The sequence below is a fragment of the Mesoplodon mirus genome (genome assembly GCF_964341445.2).
Source record: "Mesoplodon mirus genome assembly, chromosome: 12".
Lineage (NCBI taxonomy): Eukaryota > Metazoa > Chordata > Mammalia > Artiodactyla > Ziphiidae > Mesoplodon > Mesoplodon mirus.
This window is the reverse complement of record NC_138988.1, coordinates 21439080-21457211: the sequence shown is the minus strand read 5'-3', so window position 1 is coordinate 21457211 and position 18132 is coordinate 21439080. Positions and strand designations below refer to the sequence as shown.

At 36.6% G+C, this 18132-nt stretch overlaps 1 protein-coding gene across 1 annotated transcript in view; it reads right to left on the bottom strand.

Moving 5' to 3' along the window:
* TMF1 (TATA element modulatory factor 1) overlaps positions 1-16649 on the bottom strand; it is a 30874-nt gene extending 14225 nt beyond the window's left edge. The window contains exons 1-8 of the mRNA XM_082637418.1: positions 16277-16649; positions 12126-13330; positions 10271-10374; positions 9488-9614; positions 7132-7237; positions 2580-2722; positions 2047-2213; positions 1596-1752 (exon numbers count right to left, since the gene is read on the bottom strand). Coding sequence (XP_082493544.1) covers positions 1596-1752; positions 2047-2213; positions 2580-2722; positions 7132-7237; positions 9488-9614; positions 10271-10374; positions 12126-13330; positions 16277-16418 — 2151 coding nt within the window. The 5' untranslated portion in view covers positions 16419-16649. The remainder of the gene's footprint in view (positions 1-1595; positions 1753-2046; positions 2214-2579; positions 2723-7131; positions 7238-9487; positions 9615-10270; positions 10375-12125; positions 13331-16276) is intronic.
* Positions 16650-18132: the final 1483 nt, after the last annotated feature.

Here is an 18132-nt window from a genome sequence, read left to right as displayed (position 1 = left end):
AATATAAAAAATGGGCAAAGGATTTAAACATTTGAATAAATTTCTCCAAAGGAGATACATAAATGGTCAATAAGCACATAAAAAGATGCTCAACATCATTAATCAATAAGGGAATGTAAATCAGTACCACACTCAGATACCATTTTACACCCCTAAAAGGGCTATAATGAAAAAAAAAAAAGACAATGACAAATACTGGCAAGAATGTAGAGAAACTGAAACCCTCATACATGGTTGGTGGGAACATAAAATGGTTCAGCAGCTGTGGAAAAGTTTGATAGTTCCTGAAAAAGTTAAACAACGGATTACCATATGACCCAAGGGTATATATCTAAGAGAATTTAAAATATGTGTTCACATAAAAATTTGTAAATTAATGTTTATAGCAGCATTATTCATAATAACCAAAAAGTGTAAAGACTTCTGGGTATATATCCAAAGGAAATGAAAACACTAATTTGAAAAGATACAGGCACCCCAATGTTCATAGCAGCATTATTTACAATAGCCAAGATATGGAAGCAACCTAAGTGTCCATCAACAGATGAATGGAGATATATACATACATATACATACATACATATATATATATATATATATATATATATATATATATATATGGTGTGTGTGTATATACATACATACATAGTATATGGTATATATATAGTGGAATATTACTCAGCCATAAAAAGACTCAAATTTTGCCATGTGCAACAACATGGATGATTAGTAACATAAGTCAGAGAACAACAAACACTGTATAATATCATTTATATGTGGAATCTAAAAAATAAAACTAGTAAATATAACAAAAAAGAAACAGACTCAGATTTAGAGAACAAACTAGTGGTTATCAGAGGGAAGAGAGAAGTGGGGAGGAGAAAATTAGAAGTAGGGGACTAAGAGGTACAAACTACTATGTATAAAATAAATAAGCTACAAGGATATATTGTACAACACAGGGAATATAGCCAATATTTGATAATAACTAAAAATGGAGTATAACCTTTAAAAATTGTGAATTACTACGTTGTACACCTGAAATTTACATAATATTGTACATCAATCAACTACACCTCAATAAAAATAAATAAATAAAATTTAAAAGTGTAAATAACCCAAATATATATCAAATGATGATTTTATAAGACAAAGCCTGACAAATGTTGGTTTTCTTCCTTCATTTGAGGTCCATGGACTCCCACAGATGCTATGAATGAGCTCAGGAGTTAAACAGATTCTCCTGAAATTATATGCAATGTTTAGTATTTATCTGCATTCATGCATTTCCCTGGTAAGAACATCCCTAGATTTCACAGTGTCCTCAAATAAGTCTGAAATTCCCCCCCCAAAATAAGCAATACTGGTATAATGTAAGCATCACTTTAACAACAGTTTAAAAAAAACACAATTGATTAAGCTTGGCACAATCCAGTACTCTCAGAAAATAAGCCCAACAGGATTTATAAGCCCAACAGGATTATAAAGAAAATGTAACACATGTGCCACTACATAAGGTTTGATTCAAATTAACAGATTCTTTATTTTGCAGAAGCACAAAGATTTTAAAGACTAATTTTTCATCTAATGCTTACTTGAATCACTAATGTTTCTTGCTGCTGATGGGCTTCTTCTTGGGCCTTCTCCAGTGCTGCAGAAAGTTCTTCTTTAGCTCTCATTTCACGACTTAGAGCAGCTTCCTGGGCCTCACTATCCTTTGCAGCATTGGCTTTGTGGAGATCAGTAAGTTCTCTTAAAAAATTAAATAGATGATTTTTAAGTTAAAATAATATAGTTAATTACATGACCAAATTAATGAAGTTTCCGGGTAGATTTCCATGAGATCTACAGAATGAGGAAGAGTTCACACAATAAACAGTGACTACAGTGAGGACTCTCTGTCGAATTTGCTTTAACCGGTCACAAGTTCATATATAGGTAAGTTTATAAATGTTACTAGTGATCAGATAATGAAAAAAGTGTTTCTCCAACATCCTGCTCTGATAACTGATTTTAAGTGAGTTGCACATTTGTTCATTTTCTTACTTGTATGCACTATCAAGAGCAGCTTGAATACTTCGGTTCTTTTCTTCAAGTTCATTCATGTCTACTTGAAGTCGGCCAAGATCCTTCTCTTGGCGTTCTACCACAGAATTTAGTTTCTTAATATTTTCTCTATGTTGTTTCTCAACCTCTTCTTTGCCATCAAGGACCTATATTATAAAAACAAACGTATTTTTCAATAAAAAACACCACAGGAAATAACTGTATTCCACGAATCTCAAGTATTATAATAACGAAGAAGAATCTTAACATTCACTTCTTCTTTTTTTTTTTTTTTTTTGGCCATGCCACAGGGTATGTGATATCTTAGTTCCCTGACCGGGGACCAAACCGGCGCCCCCGGCAGTGGAAGCACGGCAGCTTCCCTGGATTGCCAGGGAAGTCCCAACATTCACTATTAAATTGCTTGAAAAATTCTTTCCAAATGATATACCTCAATAAATCATCCCAAATGTTTTACAAACCATACTGGAAGTAATAACAATATATATGTGCAGAGAATGGTTAATATTCACCTGTTTTAAATGTTGTAACTCTTCTTCTAGCTCTTTAACTTTTTTGTTCAGCTTTGCAATAATATTTTCATTTTCTCTGTCTTTAGCTCTTAATTTCTTAATGATGTTAGAATTATGCAGCTGCTGTTTTGAAAGTTTTTCTCCTGGCAATGGCAAAAAAGTATAAATTCAAATAATGATGATTCTCTAAGAAAGTGAATAGAATGTTTTAACTAACCAGTGACATAAAATGACAGAATATTTGAAAAATCACAATGCTGTAACAGTCAATGTTAAACTGATTTGGACAGCATAAGCCATAAATGCTAAAATTACTAGGTAGAAGGATGGTGTGGGAACAGGATATTTACAGTCTTAAAGAATCACTCCCACATATTATAAATTACAAAGGGAAAAAAATGTGCTCTTACAATAGAGAAACCTGGTCACCATCTTAACCAAACATTCAGTTTTGACATCACTAATTGTGCTACAGCCTGACATTATGAGTCCACTGATGTGGTGGAGTGGTAGGTGCATAATATCACCTATTATATTTCTTACTAGAAATCTGATCTGAATCTAATCACGAAGAAAGTGACAAATTCCTGAACATGGGGCATTCAATGGGACAACTGGACTCTACAAAATCTTTGATATCATGAAAAAGATATCCTAGATTGCTGGAGGACTAAAAGAACATAAAGGCCAGATGCAATGAACAAACTTTGATTGGATTTTGGGGCAGAACAAATAACCAGGTATGAGAGTTATTTTTAGAGACAATTGAGATAAATGGTGCAATACATGCTGGAATACACTTCTGAATTAATGCTGATTTTCTTCAGTGTGATTATGATGTTGTGCTCGTCAAGAAAAAAAGATGTACTTGTCCTTGAGAGATGCAGACTGAAGAACTGAGGAGTAGACTACAGATTCAATGCAATTCGTATCAAAATTCCAACAGCACTTTTCACAAAAATAGAAACAACAACCCTAAAAGTCAAATGGAACTGCAAAAGACCTCAAATAGCTGAAGTAAACCTGAGCAAGAACAAAGCTGGAGGTATCACATTTCCTTATTTCAAAACATATTACTAAGCTATAGTAATCAACAGTATGGTACTGGCATAAAAACAAACATATAGGCCAATGGAACAAAATGGAGAGCCCAGAAATAATCCATGTATTTACAGACAAGTTGTCTTCAACAAGGATGCCAAGAACACACAATGAGGAAAGGACAGTCTCATCAATAAATGGCATTGGGATATGCATATTCAGAAAAATGAAATGGTACCCCATCACACATCATACACAAAAATCAACTCAAAATAGATTAAAGACTTAAATGTAAGATCTGAAACAGTAAAACTATTAGAAGAAAACATAAGGGAAAAGCTTTCTGACGTAAGGCTTGGGAATTATTTTTTGGATATGATTCCAAAAGCATAGGCTACAAAAGCAAAAACAGACCTATGAGATTGCATCAAACTAAAAAACTACTGCACAGCAAAGGAAACAAAGTGAAGAGACAGTATGAAGAATGGAAGAAAATATGTGCAAACTGTACACTAATAAGGGATTCATAACCAAAATATGTAAGAAATCACAGAACTTGATAGCAAAAAAACAATTAAGCCAATTTTGAAAATGGGCTAAGGACATGAATAGGCATTTCTCAAAAAAGGCATACAAATGGGCAACAGGTATACAAGAAGGTGCTCAACATCACTAACCATCAGGGAAATGCAAATCAACACTAAAATGAGATGTCACCTCACACCTGTTGGGACAGCCATTATCAAAAAGACAAAAGATAAATACTGGAGAGGATGTGAAGAGAACCCTTGTGTACTAGTGGTGGCAATGTAAATTGGTAAAGCCACTATGGATAACAGTATGAAGACTCCTCAAAAAATTAAAAATAGAACTATCATATGATCCACTGATCCCACTTCTGAATATATATATCCAAAAGTAATGAAATCAGTATCTCAAAGAGATATCTGCACCCCTGTTCACTGTAGCCTTATTTACAATAGCCCAGGTATGGAAACAATCTAAGTTTCCGTCAATGGATAAATGGATAAAGAAAATGTGATACAGATAGATAGACCTATATATATATAGATAGATAGACAGATAGATAGATAGATGATAGATAGATAGATAGATAGATAGGTAAGATATAACTATAGATATAGATATAAATAAAATATTATTTAGCTTTAAAAAAAATCTTGCCATTTGTGAAAACATGGATGAACCTAGAGGATGAAAGAAACCAGACACAAATATGGCATGATCTCATTTATATGTGGAATATAAAAAAGTTGAATTTGTAGAAGCAGAGAACAGAATGGTGGTTACCAAGGGCTAGTGGGTGGCGGAAATGGGGAGATGTTGGTCAAGGAGTACAAAGTTTCAATCATGTAAGATGAATATGTTCTACAGCTCTAATTTATAGCATGACGGCTAAAGTTAATAATACTGTATGGTACACCCATAACTTGCTAAGAAGAGTAGATCTTAAAAGTGTTCTCATTACAAAGTGTGTGAAGTGACTGATACATTAATTAGCTTGATTGTGGTAATCATTTCATAATATATACATATATAAAAAATCACATTGTACACCTTAAATACATACAACTTTTATTTCTCAATTATACCTCAATAAAGCTGGATAAAAAAAGAATTTAGGAGTGGAATGATATCTATCACCTACTTTCAAGTGGTTTGGCAAAAGGGTAGTATATGCGTGTGCAGAAAGATACGGAGGAGGTGTGGCTAGATGTTAACAGTTGATGACTCTAGGTAATGAAGTAATCAGTTACTCACTGTAACGCACTCTCAGCTTGAGACTTTCAGCTCTTCAGCTCTGAGTTAAAAAATACTTTTAGGGTATACAGAAGCAGTATGTGAATATACCCATAGATGAAATCATTCTATTTTCTATATAAAGAAATTCATTAAGCAAAAGAAAACATCAGCTCACTCCCTGATTAAATTAGTAAATTCAAAGTGAAATTTGATATTAATATTCTTAATAATTTTTAAAAATTATGAAACCATGTACTTAGCCGTCCCCTCAGTCTCTAATGTTGTAACACAAGACAGTATCTGACTGCAAGATGTCTTGAGATACAATTATGTGTTTCATGTGTTTTAGTGCTAAGATTGCTTTATAATTATCTGTGTACCTATATTTCCCTCTCATTAAACTATAAGTTCCTAAAGGACAGGGAATGTGTCATATTTATTACTATATCAAACACAATATCTGACATTAACTGTTAAATTTTAGCTGAATAAATGAAAAAGAAAAATTGGGTAAAACTAATTTTTTCAAATGAAGTGATTATTTCCAATTGTCCTCAAACACTTACTCTGGACTTAAGTGCAGTGATTTAAGTACAGAAATGTTCATCCCACTACTATTTGTAATATTAACATTTTAGAAATAAATGTATAACCTTAGGAAGAGTAAAACAAATTATAATATATCCATATAATGGACTTTAACACAGCCATTAATATTGGTATCAAAACATTTAACGGGGCTTCCCTGGTGGCGCAGTGGTTGGGGGTCCGCCTACCGATGCAGGGGACGCAGGTTTGTGCCCCGGTCTGGGGGGTCCCGCATGCCGCGGAGTGGCTGGGCCCGTGAGCCATGGCCGCTGGGCCTGCGCGTCCGGAGCCTGTGCTCCGCGGCGGGAGAGGCCCGTGTACCGCAAAAAAAAAAAAAAAAAAAAAATTTAACGGCATAGGGAACAGTAAAAGAAAGAACACTGCAAATTACATGTATGATCTTAATTATGCTTAAAAATGTAATAAAATGCATTAAAAAGGAACTAGAAGAAATTAATATTTCCTTATAAAATTGAATTATGATCTATTTTTTCTCTTTCTTCATATACTTCCTATAACTTCAAAATTTTCTGCAAGTAGCAAGCATTACTCTTATAACTAAAAAACTTTAAGAAAAATTTATTTAACCATCCTTTCCAAAACTACCTTCTTTCCTATGACATTACAGAAAGAAATTAATTCAATGTCCAACTGTAATGTTTTATCTCATGAAGAATCTTTAATTTTTATAACCCGGTTAATTATGAATCTTTTCATAGAGAAAGTACTTAATAACTAAAAAATTAAAACATGAATGTAAGAAAAAATTCACTATCAAATGCCAGAACAATAAAATGATAGCACATAGTACCCAAGCTAGAGATTCAGATACTATATAAACTCCAGAATTAACTTTCAAGTATCTTGGTTGAAATGAGGGCTCTAAAACCTGTTAGAAGCTTTCTTAGGGAAGCACAAAATTCTATTTCTCAAGGAGTTATTTTCTTACCTCCCTAGAAACAAAAAGCTACATACATTATACCTCCACCTCTCTACAGCTTGCTCCCCGTTCTTCCATGAATTGTTGCCTACCATTTCTGAGGTTTAAGTCCAAACCGCTCTTGCTTCCAATATTTTTTCATTAGGAAGCAGCAGCTAGTCACGTGGTATCTTCCTGTTCTCACAATATTTTTCATAACCAACTAAATATTTTACATACCTTCTTCCATTAACCCTCGGATCTGCTCATCTTTCTCTTTCAAAAGGTCTGCCGTTTCACTACTATTTAATCTAGTAGCAAGTTCTTCTTTTATACTTTTGATTTCCTAATTAAAAAAGAAAGAATATGAGTAACATAAAGCATTACTCTCATTCTGGGCATATTTTTCCATTTTTTTCCATATCCAAATAATCACATTCTCAGTAAGAATCCATAAGTTTTGTACTGTTAACCTGAGTTTATATTACCTTGGTTAATTAAGAGTAAGTGAACAACTTTGAAAATGACAGAAGACCTGAATTCAGACATAAAACAGGTTTTAATATGGAAATGGAAATGAGAAGAAGTTAACTTACAATACTCTTTTTGAGTATCTCTACACATATTTTCTACAGGTTAAGCATTATTTTTGAAACATTCAACTAGTGTATCTCCATTTTTCACTGTATTCCTTTTCCTCATCTGAAACTCACTGCACTTACAAACATGTTGTGAACTGAGAGAAAAAACATAATTTCATAAGGTTCGATCTACTTTAATAAAGCAGAGATTCAGCAGAAACATGTTAAGACATTTTATCTTTTAAAACTACAATGGAGAAGTATGGTGATATGAAAAGTGTCCTATGATTTTAAACTTGGTTTTTACGATGCTCTGAAACTAAAAATAGCTAAAATAAACTAACATTTATTAGGTATTTAAACCATGCTTTGTATCCATTATCATTTAATCCTTACAACAATCCTGGGAGGGAGGCACTTGTACTATTCAACTACACAAATAAGAAGATTAAGACTGAGAAAGCCTGAGTAAACTTTGAAGGTCAGAGAGCTATAAAGTGGTAGGGTCATAACTTAAACCCAGGTCTGTGAATCTTTAAAGCCCATGCTCTGAACTATCCACAACATTGATGTCCATTTCCAACTGTCAAAATTTCATCCATCAAAGGTCCAGTAAGAATGTCATGTCTTCCATGAAATCTTCCTCAGTTCCTCTGATCAAAATTCATCCTCCATGATACCATTTCAAAGTGCTTATTCAACTGCCTACTACTATACATTTGTTGACATTATTTGTCTTCCAACAGTAGAAAAGCAAACTCTTCACTTAAGGTAATTAAATTCACCTTTGAATTTCCTATGGATCCTAAGCAGGGGGTTCATACATGGCAGTACACATAAAATGTGTTAAAACGTAGGACCCAAGTTTTTTCCAGCTATAATTAATGGTTTAGATCTATTTTAGATCTATAATTCAAAGTGCACTACAGAAAACAAACATTACTTAAAATCTACTTTTTGTACTGTATTCAGATGGAATAGAGCAAGAACACAAAGAGTTAAGTTGGTTAGATAGTCTCAGGTTATTATTAGTGTCTAAAATGATACTAATTAAAGTTGCTAATTAAAGCAACCAAGCAGATAGAAGTATATCATATTTCTTTTCTGTAAGAATATATAGAGAAAAATTATAAATATTAACATTGACATTCGTCAAGAAGGGGGAAAACAACCTCAGAAGGGCAAATACTGAGAAATGTTATAATACTTGGGATACAAGCAATAATTACTAACCTTGATTGGTTACCAATATCTGAAACAGCCAACTGTTCCAAATTATAAGAATTAGAACAAATAGTTCCCAATCAGGAGCAATTTTGCTCCCAAGGGGACATTTGGCAATGTCTGGCAACATTTTCAATTATCACAACTGAGGGGGGATTAGGTTGGGGTTGAGGAGGGAAGGGTGATACTGGCATCTTGTAGGTAGGGGCCTGGGATGCTGGTAAATACCCTACAATGCACAGGACAGTCCCATACAATATAAAATTATCCAGCCCAAAATGTCAGTAGTGCTGAGGTTGAGAAATCCTACATTAGAATAAATCAACATTTTATTCTAATATTCAATGTCACTAATCATTAGGAATTTTTATTTTAAAATTACTTTGACTTGAAGGAGTATATATATATATATATGTGTGTGTGTGTTTGAAGCGGAAGGGAAAAATAACAAATGAGAGTAATGGTAATTTTTAAAATTTATAGAGTGCCATTTAGATTTAAGTGTTATTTATTTTGATGGACTTATCATTTATAAAAATTATTCTAAAGATCCTTGCTATGTATCTTGCAAGGACTTACACATAAATTATACAAATACTGGCTTAGATTTTTTTCAAAGTATCAAAAGTCTGTAATCCTAGAGATGCGAAAAATCTAAAATCTAAGTGTTAATATACTACGTGGTATCCTTTTAACCTTACTTCGTTTTTCCCGTACCAAAATAATAATGCATTCCTCAAAAAAATATGTCTCTGTAGAGTTTATTTAATATTATTTTAAACTTCCATTACCTTTTTAGCAGCATCTCTCTCTTTGCAGGCTAGCTGAACTTTCTTTTCTGCTTCTGCAATTCTTTGAGTAAACTCATCTTTCAAGGAAGAAATGCTGCTGCTCTCTTCTTTCACTCTGATCATTTCACTAAATTTAAAATAATACTGAGACTGAAAATACTTGTTTATATATTCTAAAGTTAATAGATGAGTTCAGTTTGCAAAAAAAAAAACAAAACTAACATTCTCTTCAACATACACTTTACTAAAATAGAGTAATTTTAGGCCTGTTAACTTTTAAGACAAAAATTACCTGCTTAATTTATTTTAAAACACTTCAAAGAAAACCCATTAGAAATTGAAAATGTCACCAATACATGATATGTAAAAAATACAAAAAGGTAACTAAAACTTTTCACTGTTAAATCTTAATTGTGTCACATTTTACTAATCAGCTCCTTAAAGCAAACTAGTACTCAGTATTTTTTAAAACTATAATCTCAGTTTTCTCCAAATATACCTTTTAAATCTCTAATACTAACAGATTATTAATAACAAAGGGGAAGAGGTTTTTTTGTTTTTGTTTTGCAAAACACTTTTCTTCAGTGCCAGTGGTAAAAGAGTAAGATAATTTGAGGAGAAAAGTAATCTCTAAGGGTAGAATGGAAATACCATTCAATTCTCAATAATTATAAACAAGTTAAAATATAAAACATTTTAATTTAAAAAACATTCTTAAGTAATAACCAAGTGTATGGACCACTACAAAATGTGTAAAATTCCTCACATTTGTAAAGTACTTACTCTTTCAGATTATCATAAGCTTCTTCTAGAAGTGCTTTTTCTTTACTAAGAGATAATAACTGAGCTTCCCTTTTATCCAGTTTCTCCTTCAGAAATTCAACTGTCTGGATAAGAAGAATACACAAAAGTCCAACATTTAACTTTAAAAGACCATTTTTACATGCAGGTGAAAAAGTAAAGGCCACCGAATCACTGCAATAAATAAAACAGCATTATCTCATAAAAAGAATTAAAAACAAAACTGGGAACACAGCGGACACAGAAGAGCAAGAACTCACACACAGTGGGTAGGAGGGTATAAATTAGTATTACAACCACCTAGTTGGTGGTTTGGTAAAACGCTTTGGAAAACAGCTAAGCAATATCTAGTTGAAGATCTACATACCCCTTCATGCAGAAAATTCTACTTTTAGGTGTACCTCAGAGGAGAAAACTCTTTCATAAGTGTACCAGAACATTTACAGCAATTTGTTTGCAATAGCAAAAATGTGGGAAGAGGGTACATGACCACTAAAAAAAGAAAGGAGATGAGATGCAATCAAAAAGATCAAAGAGGGGCTTCAAAGCTTCTACTAATGTTCTCTATCTTATCTGGGTACTGGATATACAAGTGTTTGTTTCTCCATATTATTCTTCAACCCAAACATGTAACATGCAACATTTTTAGCATGATACATTGCATTTAAAAAATGAAATTAACTTTAGAAAATCGATAGGCATATAATTTTTAAATCTCCAGAATATATTAGTATAAAGCTAAGCAAAAAGGAATGGTTAGACTATCTTATTCCTTAGGTCCTGCTGAAGCAGTGATACACTGTGTATGAGGGGAGGAATGGTGCCTTTTGTACTAAAAAATAAATAAATAAAGTCTTACCTGATTTAGGTCTAGATTAACTTAGAAATCACTTACCTTCTAACAATGGTTCAAAAATATATTATTAATAATAAATAGTGTTGGTTTCTAGCAATTCAAACTATTATAGCTAGAGCATGGCATTTTGTTTGTGAATAATATTAAACCTAGGTAACAGAATCTGGCACTTTTTTTACTTTAAATAATTCAATACATGACACTTAGAGGACATTTCTTCAAGATATCCTGTATCTCAGAAGAGTCTATTAAAGATGCCAGATCCAACTCAATTTCTACAGCTAAAAATCATAGGAAAAACGAAAACTGTGACTTAATGTTAAAGAATTTACACCACTTTCCTTGTTTACATATTAGGTAAAAGCAATTTGTCATTCCTAAACAACACTTTTGATCCTTGGACATTTCCCTTTCTTATTCATTTAAGATAGCTATCAATAGGAAATATCAAAAACAACATAAAAAACAAACAAGCAATTAATAACAACAGAAAAACACCAATGATCTGAGACCAAATTTTTCATTCAAGATTTGCTACAAATAATGTGAACATGCAAAACTTTTTTGATATAAGAAAAATCATATAATATTTAGGTTTGAGCACCTCTATCTGCAAAGGAGTTGAAGGTATCTGTTTACATAAGAAGATAGTCCCTTGCAAACTAATAAATTAATGAGTCCAGCAAAAGAGAATATTAAGGTGATAAGGACTCAACAGTAAAGGTCTAAGATGGAAACTTTTTTATGCTTAGTTATACTGAACTATCAACTTATGCTACCATACTTGTCTCCGAGAAATTTCAAATAATTTAGCATCAATAATTCTTCAAGTTTAAGATCCTTAACACCACACTTAAATGCAAAATGCTTGTCTTTTTTAATCAGTACAAACCATTAGGCATCACTGAATATTAAAAATAAACCAATGATTTAATCTCTGAAAAGCATATCAAAAAATCCCCTTCCACTTCCTATAGTTACCTTGAATACATCTTCCTTCTCAGAAAGTGCTTCTGGCTCACTTTCAGGAGCTTCGGGCTGCTCAGCCACCTTGTCTAGGACAGTATGCCCTTCATTTACTGGTGTAGAAGAAACCAAGATATCAGGCTGTTCACAGTTAACAGGAGTTGCACTTCGTCCACTTTCTTCCATTTCTGTTTCTTCAGTGGGCATAATTAATGTTTCATTTGCTTCCTCAGGTTTTCCTTCAACAGATTCAACTGTTTTAGCCTTTGGAGTTGAAGAATTAACTATAATAGGTACTAAAGCATATCCCTTGCCTGACAATTCATCATCTGAATTAATTTCACTTACACTACGGCTATCTAATGACTGTACACTAAACGAGTCTATTCTTTCAAAAGCATCAGATGAGCAGCAACTCTCAGTGAGTTTTTGGAAATCATCTAAACGATTATATTCAGGACAAGCAGATGCTGAGAGAAGCTGAAAGGATGTCTGCATCAAGTGCAGACTTGATTTTGAATCTGCAGTCTCTTGTCTCGAACTTGCTGAGCTCTCACTTATTACACTTTCATGATCTAAAACTTCAATATCACTAGTGGTAGAAGTACCTGATGAGAAGGTACTAACAGGAGGAGAAGGTGTATTGCTCTGTCTGTCTTCATGTTTTTGCTCCTTAGATTCCAAAGCCATGTCCTTTGTTTCCGCTGTAAGAGGCTGTGTAGGCATATTAGATACATGTTCCCTAGTTGTTTTCACATTAATTACACTTTCAGATACTTTTAAATGTACTGCTGACACCTTTGTATCAGATTCTTTATTAAGAGTTTCTTCATGCTTGCCCTCAGTTTTAGGAGACAGAGTACTGGCTGCCAGAGTTTCCCCCGATACAAATGGAGGAGAGTCTTCTACTTTGGACTCAGCCGCTTCAGTTGTTCTTGACTGTCCAGCATGCAAGGACTCCTGTAAGGTGCTTTTCACTTCTTCTTCTGGTCTCTGTGATTTAGCTGGTGGTTTTGATACCACTGGACTCTTCTGAATGGTCTGGACATCGGTGGGAGAGAGAAAGGCACTGAAGAAATTTTCAGATTCATCTACCACAGTTCTCCGAACTGGCTTTGTAATTGCTTTAGGAGAGGCTACCGGTTGATTCTGAGGTTCAGTGTTGGATTTTAACCCCCAGGTTGAAGTATCCCATCCTCCACTGACAGGGGGACTTATTCCTTTGACAAAAAAATATATATATATATTAAAAAAGAAAAAATTATACCTATATGTAAAGCATTTAAATTACACTCATTACTATAAGTCAACATAACTATATTTTTTTAAAACCCTACAGAATACAACCCGTAATTGGGACATGTTGAAGTCCTTGCTTACTACGTAATTAATTAGTTCATCGTTTAACTTTGGGCCTTAAAAAGGAAAACTGGTGTGCATCTGCCAAGAGGAACTAGGAGCAAAGCTGAAAGACTAGACTGAACCTGGCTCACCAGAAGCAAGTATGTTATTCCCTCCTACAACAAATTAATAAAGTAATGGTATGTGTTAATAACCAATGCTAAGTCCAAGATACATATGATGCATCTCATAATAACAGGCAGTATCTTCACTTACAGGTCATGTGTAGTCATGGCAAATAGAATCTACCTTCTATACAATTAGTTCCATATTAATTTTATTCTTGTAATATCAATGATAAAACATAGTTACCAGCTACACAGATGGCAACACTCAAAAACTGAACCCAAAATACTGGTGACAAATGTCCTTTTTCAAAGATCAAAGTAAACTGATGGGAACAGTAACTTCTAAAGGGCAAATTCATTTTCATCCACTTAATGACAAGCTCATTCTCCAAGTCCCACTCTCCAAACCTACTCTGAGAAAGTTTTGTTCTCTTGCTAAATTCCAAATTATGTTAGCAATTATAGAAGGTCATATGAATTTCAAAAATGCACATTTTAAAAAAATTATTGCTTTTTGACAAAGACAGCAGTTTACACTAGGATTTTTTTTTTAAACACTAGGGAGAAAATAACCATCTTCTGAGCAAAAAAGGTAATTCTATCCGTCATACAAATAATATGTTACTGAAAAGCCCAATGATAAACAAAAAATGGCATATTTTCTAAAATATTAAAAGCATTTCTTTAAAAGAATTTCTTCCATTTCTAAATTCAAAAGTGGCTGAGCAGAATCATCACAAACCCCAAACACTTAAAAGCTGGTGGGCAGGGCTTCCCTGGTGGCGCAGGGGTTGAAAGTCCGCCTGCCAATGCAGGGGACACGCGTTCGTGCCCCGGTCCGGGAGGATCCCACATGCCGCGGAGCGGCTGGGCCTGTGAGCCATGGCCGCTGAGCCTGCGCGTCCAGAGCCTGTGCTCCGCAACGGGAGAGGCGGGAGAGGCCACAACAGCGAGAGGCCCGCGTACCGCAAAAAAAAAAAAAAAAAAAAAAAAAAAAAACTGGTGGGCAGAGCACAAGTACCTAAAAGCTCCTAAAAGCTAACAAGCCCAATACTAAATTCTATCCTTTAATATGACTTCGGAGATAACTAGGCAATTTTAGCTTGGGGATACAGTTTTACATCCATTTGTTCAGTATATCAGAACGGTGAAAAAAGGGGGAAAAACAAAATTAAAGACACAAAGGAACAAGCAAAATTAAATCTTCTGATTAGTTTAATTTATTGTCATGGCAACGAATGACAGAAGTCAAATTTGCCTGTTGGAGAAAGTTTTATATAAATCGCAGGGTTATGTGACATCCACTTAAATCACTCCATTATGAAGACTGGTCATCTTTGAGTGACGGCGACATAAAACATAGGTGGTCAGTCAACATTTATGGCATTTCACTAAAACCTGAGTCTATTCTGGATAATATTTTTTAAAAAAAGAATTATAGGGCCTCCCTGGTGGCGCAGTGTTTGAGAGTCCGCCTGCCGATGCAGGGGATACGGGTTCGTGCCCCGGTCTGGGAGGATCCCATATGCCGCGGAGCGGCTGGGCCCGTGAGCCACGGCCGCTGGGCCTGCGCATCCGGAGCCTGTGCTCCGCAACGGGAGAGGCCACAACAGTGAGAGGCCCGCATACCGCAAAAAGAATAGAAAAAAAATAAAAAATAAAATAAAAAAAAAAGAATTATAGAGCAGGATTCGAGCCCCGGATTTCATAAAAGGAGTATCCTTACATTTACAACTTATATTGTCTCTTTTACAGTTAAGACATTCAAAACGTGGGGTAGCCTGAAAAAAGGAAGTGGAGCTCCTCCCACCAAGATCCTATAACATCTTGGAAAAAGTAACAAGATGGTGACATAAACACATGAGCCAAAATGTCTTAAAACAATGCACCTCAAATTTAGGTCCTGACATCTCAAAGACGTAAAATGAGGAACAGAAACCAGAAAGGAGTAGTGAGGAATAACTTATTCTTTCTCCCAGAGGTTCACAACCCCAAAGTCGGGCCAATCTGGACTCCACACACCAAAAAGGATAAACTGTTGCTTAGACTTAGAGCTAAAAGCAGCTGAAGATCCCTGAAAAGTGAAGCCCAGGGACTCTAAGAGAGACGAGGCGATAGGAGGCTAGACCGCGACGCGACCCGAAGTCGCGGGCCGCGACCCCCCGACCCTCCCGCGGGCGGAGTGGCCCAGAGGAAGGGACCGCGCCGTCTCTGCACCACGGAGGGCAGCGCCAGAACTCGAGGAGCTGTTTCAGGAGAGACGGCCATACAGAGCCCAGGAGGCGCGCACCACCCGCTAAGTGTTCGCGACTGTTCTTCCCGTCCCCGCGGACTGATTCCGATATTGGGCTCGGACAGCGTCCCGAGCGCTCAGCCGGCCCGGGTTCGAGGGCCTGTGATGCGGCCGACGTGGAAGGAGGGCGCGGGGCCACGACCACCGAATCAGGTCCCCGTCAGCCCCCACCCGGGGCCACGGGCAGGGAAGGACCCAGGGCTGGGTTCTCCCTCGAGACCAGAGCAAAGACCAACTGAGAGGCCAGAGCAGGGTTTGGGGCCGGGCTGGGGACCAGGACTTGATCAGAAAGTCCGTCGCTCAGCGAGGCGGGAGCCCCCACTCCCCGACCCCCGCCGCTTCACCTGTCGGTCTCGGAAGAGACGCCCGCGGGAGCGCAATGACGCCGCCGCTTGCGCCCTTACCCGGCTCTCCGTACGGAATGGTCTCGGCCCAGGCGCTCGGCTCCTCTTCCTGGATGTCCAGGACCCTGTCGATGGACTTCTGGGCCTGAGACAGGGCCTGCTTGGCGAAGCTGGAGAGCTGGGAGGCGTTGAACCAGCTCATATCCCCTCCTCAGCCGCCGCCGGCGGCAGCGGCAACACCGAACTGGAAGGCCGAGGGACAAGTCGACTGCCGCGGACCCGGCGGAGGGTCCACGGAGAGCCTCGCCCCCTTCTCCACTCGGCGGGCCCTGTCAGCGGGGAGCCATGACCCCGCAGGTCTCCCCCGAGCCGGGGACGTTACCCTTGGCGCTTTCCTCACAGCTGAGACGGAAGGCTCAGACTGCGCAGGCGCTGGCTGCTTCCACGTACACAACCGGCAAGTCCCGGAGCCCAAACTTCCGCCGACAGACGGAAGAACCGAAGAACAACGTTGACGTCACTTCCTTGGGCCCAGGATAGCCCGTAGTTATGGAGGAACGCGGAACGGTTCCTATCGAAACTGATTCCAGACGTAGTGCGGCGATTGTCGGCCCTGGGAGGAATTCTGTGGCTGTATCAGCAGGGGCTGATTCCTCCGGGAGGAATATGCGAGTTCTGAAATGAGTTCCTTCCTGGAAAATAGCTCTTGTATTAAGAGCTAGAGCCTTGCCAGATATAATTGAACAGGGAAGTTTGGGTCTTGCGTTTCTCTTACTTAGCGTCTCCTCTGTTAATCAGTTCTGTGGCAACTTGGCCTTAAGAAGGAACTCTGGGTTTGGGTGTGTCTAAAACTACCGGGCATCGTATAAAAGGACCTGATCCAGCCCACCTGATGCAAGCAAGTAAAAAGCCGTCTTCCACAATAAGTAACGAGAAATCAGGACAAGGGCACAATCTCCTCCTTAAGATACAGGTCCACTGTCGGCCTCAGTCAAAACAAACCTGGGAAGCATTACAACTATTACTCTTAATATGTACTGTGCATATTATTTAAAATACAACTTTTTTGCATGTGCTCTTCAAACAAATCAAATTGGTGGCCTTCCTAATCTAGTCAGCAGCTGTTTGGTTTGGCCCCCATAATATTAAAATTCTACCAACATTTAAAAGCTAGATTTCACAGAAGAATCCAGACATCCAGCTGATTTTGAAAAATATGTACACCAACATGCAACATTCAGCTGCAGCAGTTGCCACTTTTGACTAATAATTTTCACTCCAATGTCACAGACCCCACTATTCTAAGTACACTCTTCCTAATGTGGTTATTTACCTCACCTGTTTCCCCTACACTTAAGTATTTTACCCCACTGCAAGGAACCATGCCATAAAGGAATTATTTTTATTATTTTTAGCCATATTTAAACTCTGCCCTTGAGAAGTTATGATCCTCTGATGTTTTTATCTAACTTCTGCAAAAATTTGCATATTGAAACTTTTACAATTTTGTAATCTACACAGTAGTACTAAGTAACTCAGGTAACTTCAAACAGCTTAGCTAAGTAGCCGGAAGAGGAGGTCAGGTTAGGCTTGGAATCCCTCCCTGCTCCAAGACTTCTAATTGTACAGCTTGAGGTAAATGACCTAAACTTTCTAAAACTATTCAGCTCTGAGATGAAGATATTATCACCTTCTCACAAGGCTACTTTGAGAATTATTGTAGCACCTGTATATAGCACCTGTAATCTGTAACTTTTTAAGGAAAGCATATACATTTATGCCATATGATTTATAATGAAACAAATTATTTATCAATATAGAGCTAGAAATAAAAATAAATGAAAATTTAACCCACTGACATGTAATCATAAAGCTTTTAAATAGAAAACTGTCATCCAAGTCAAAAACAGAGAACA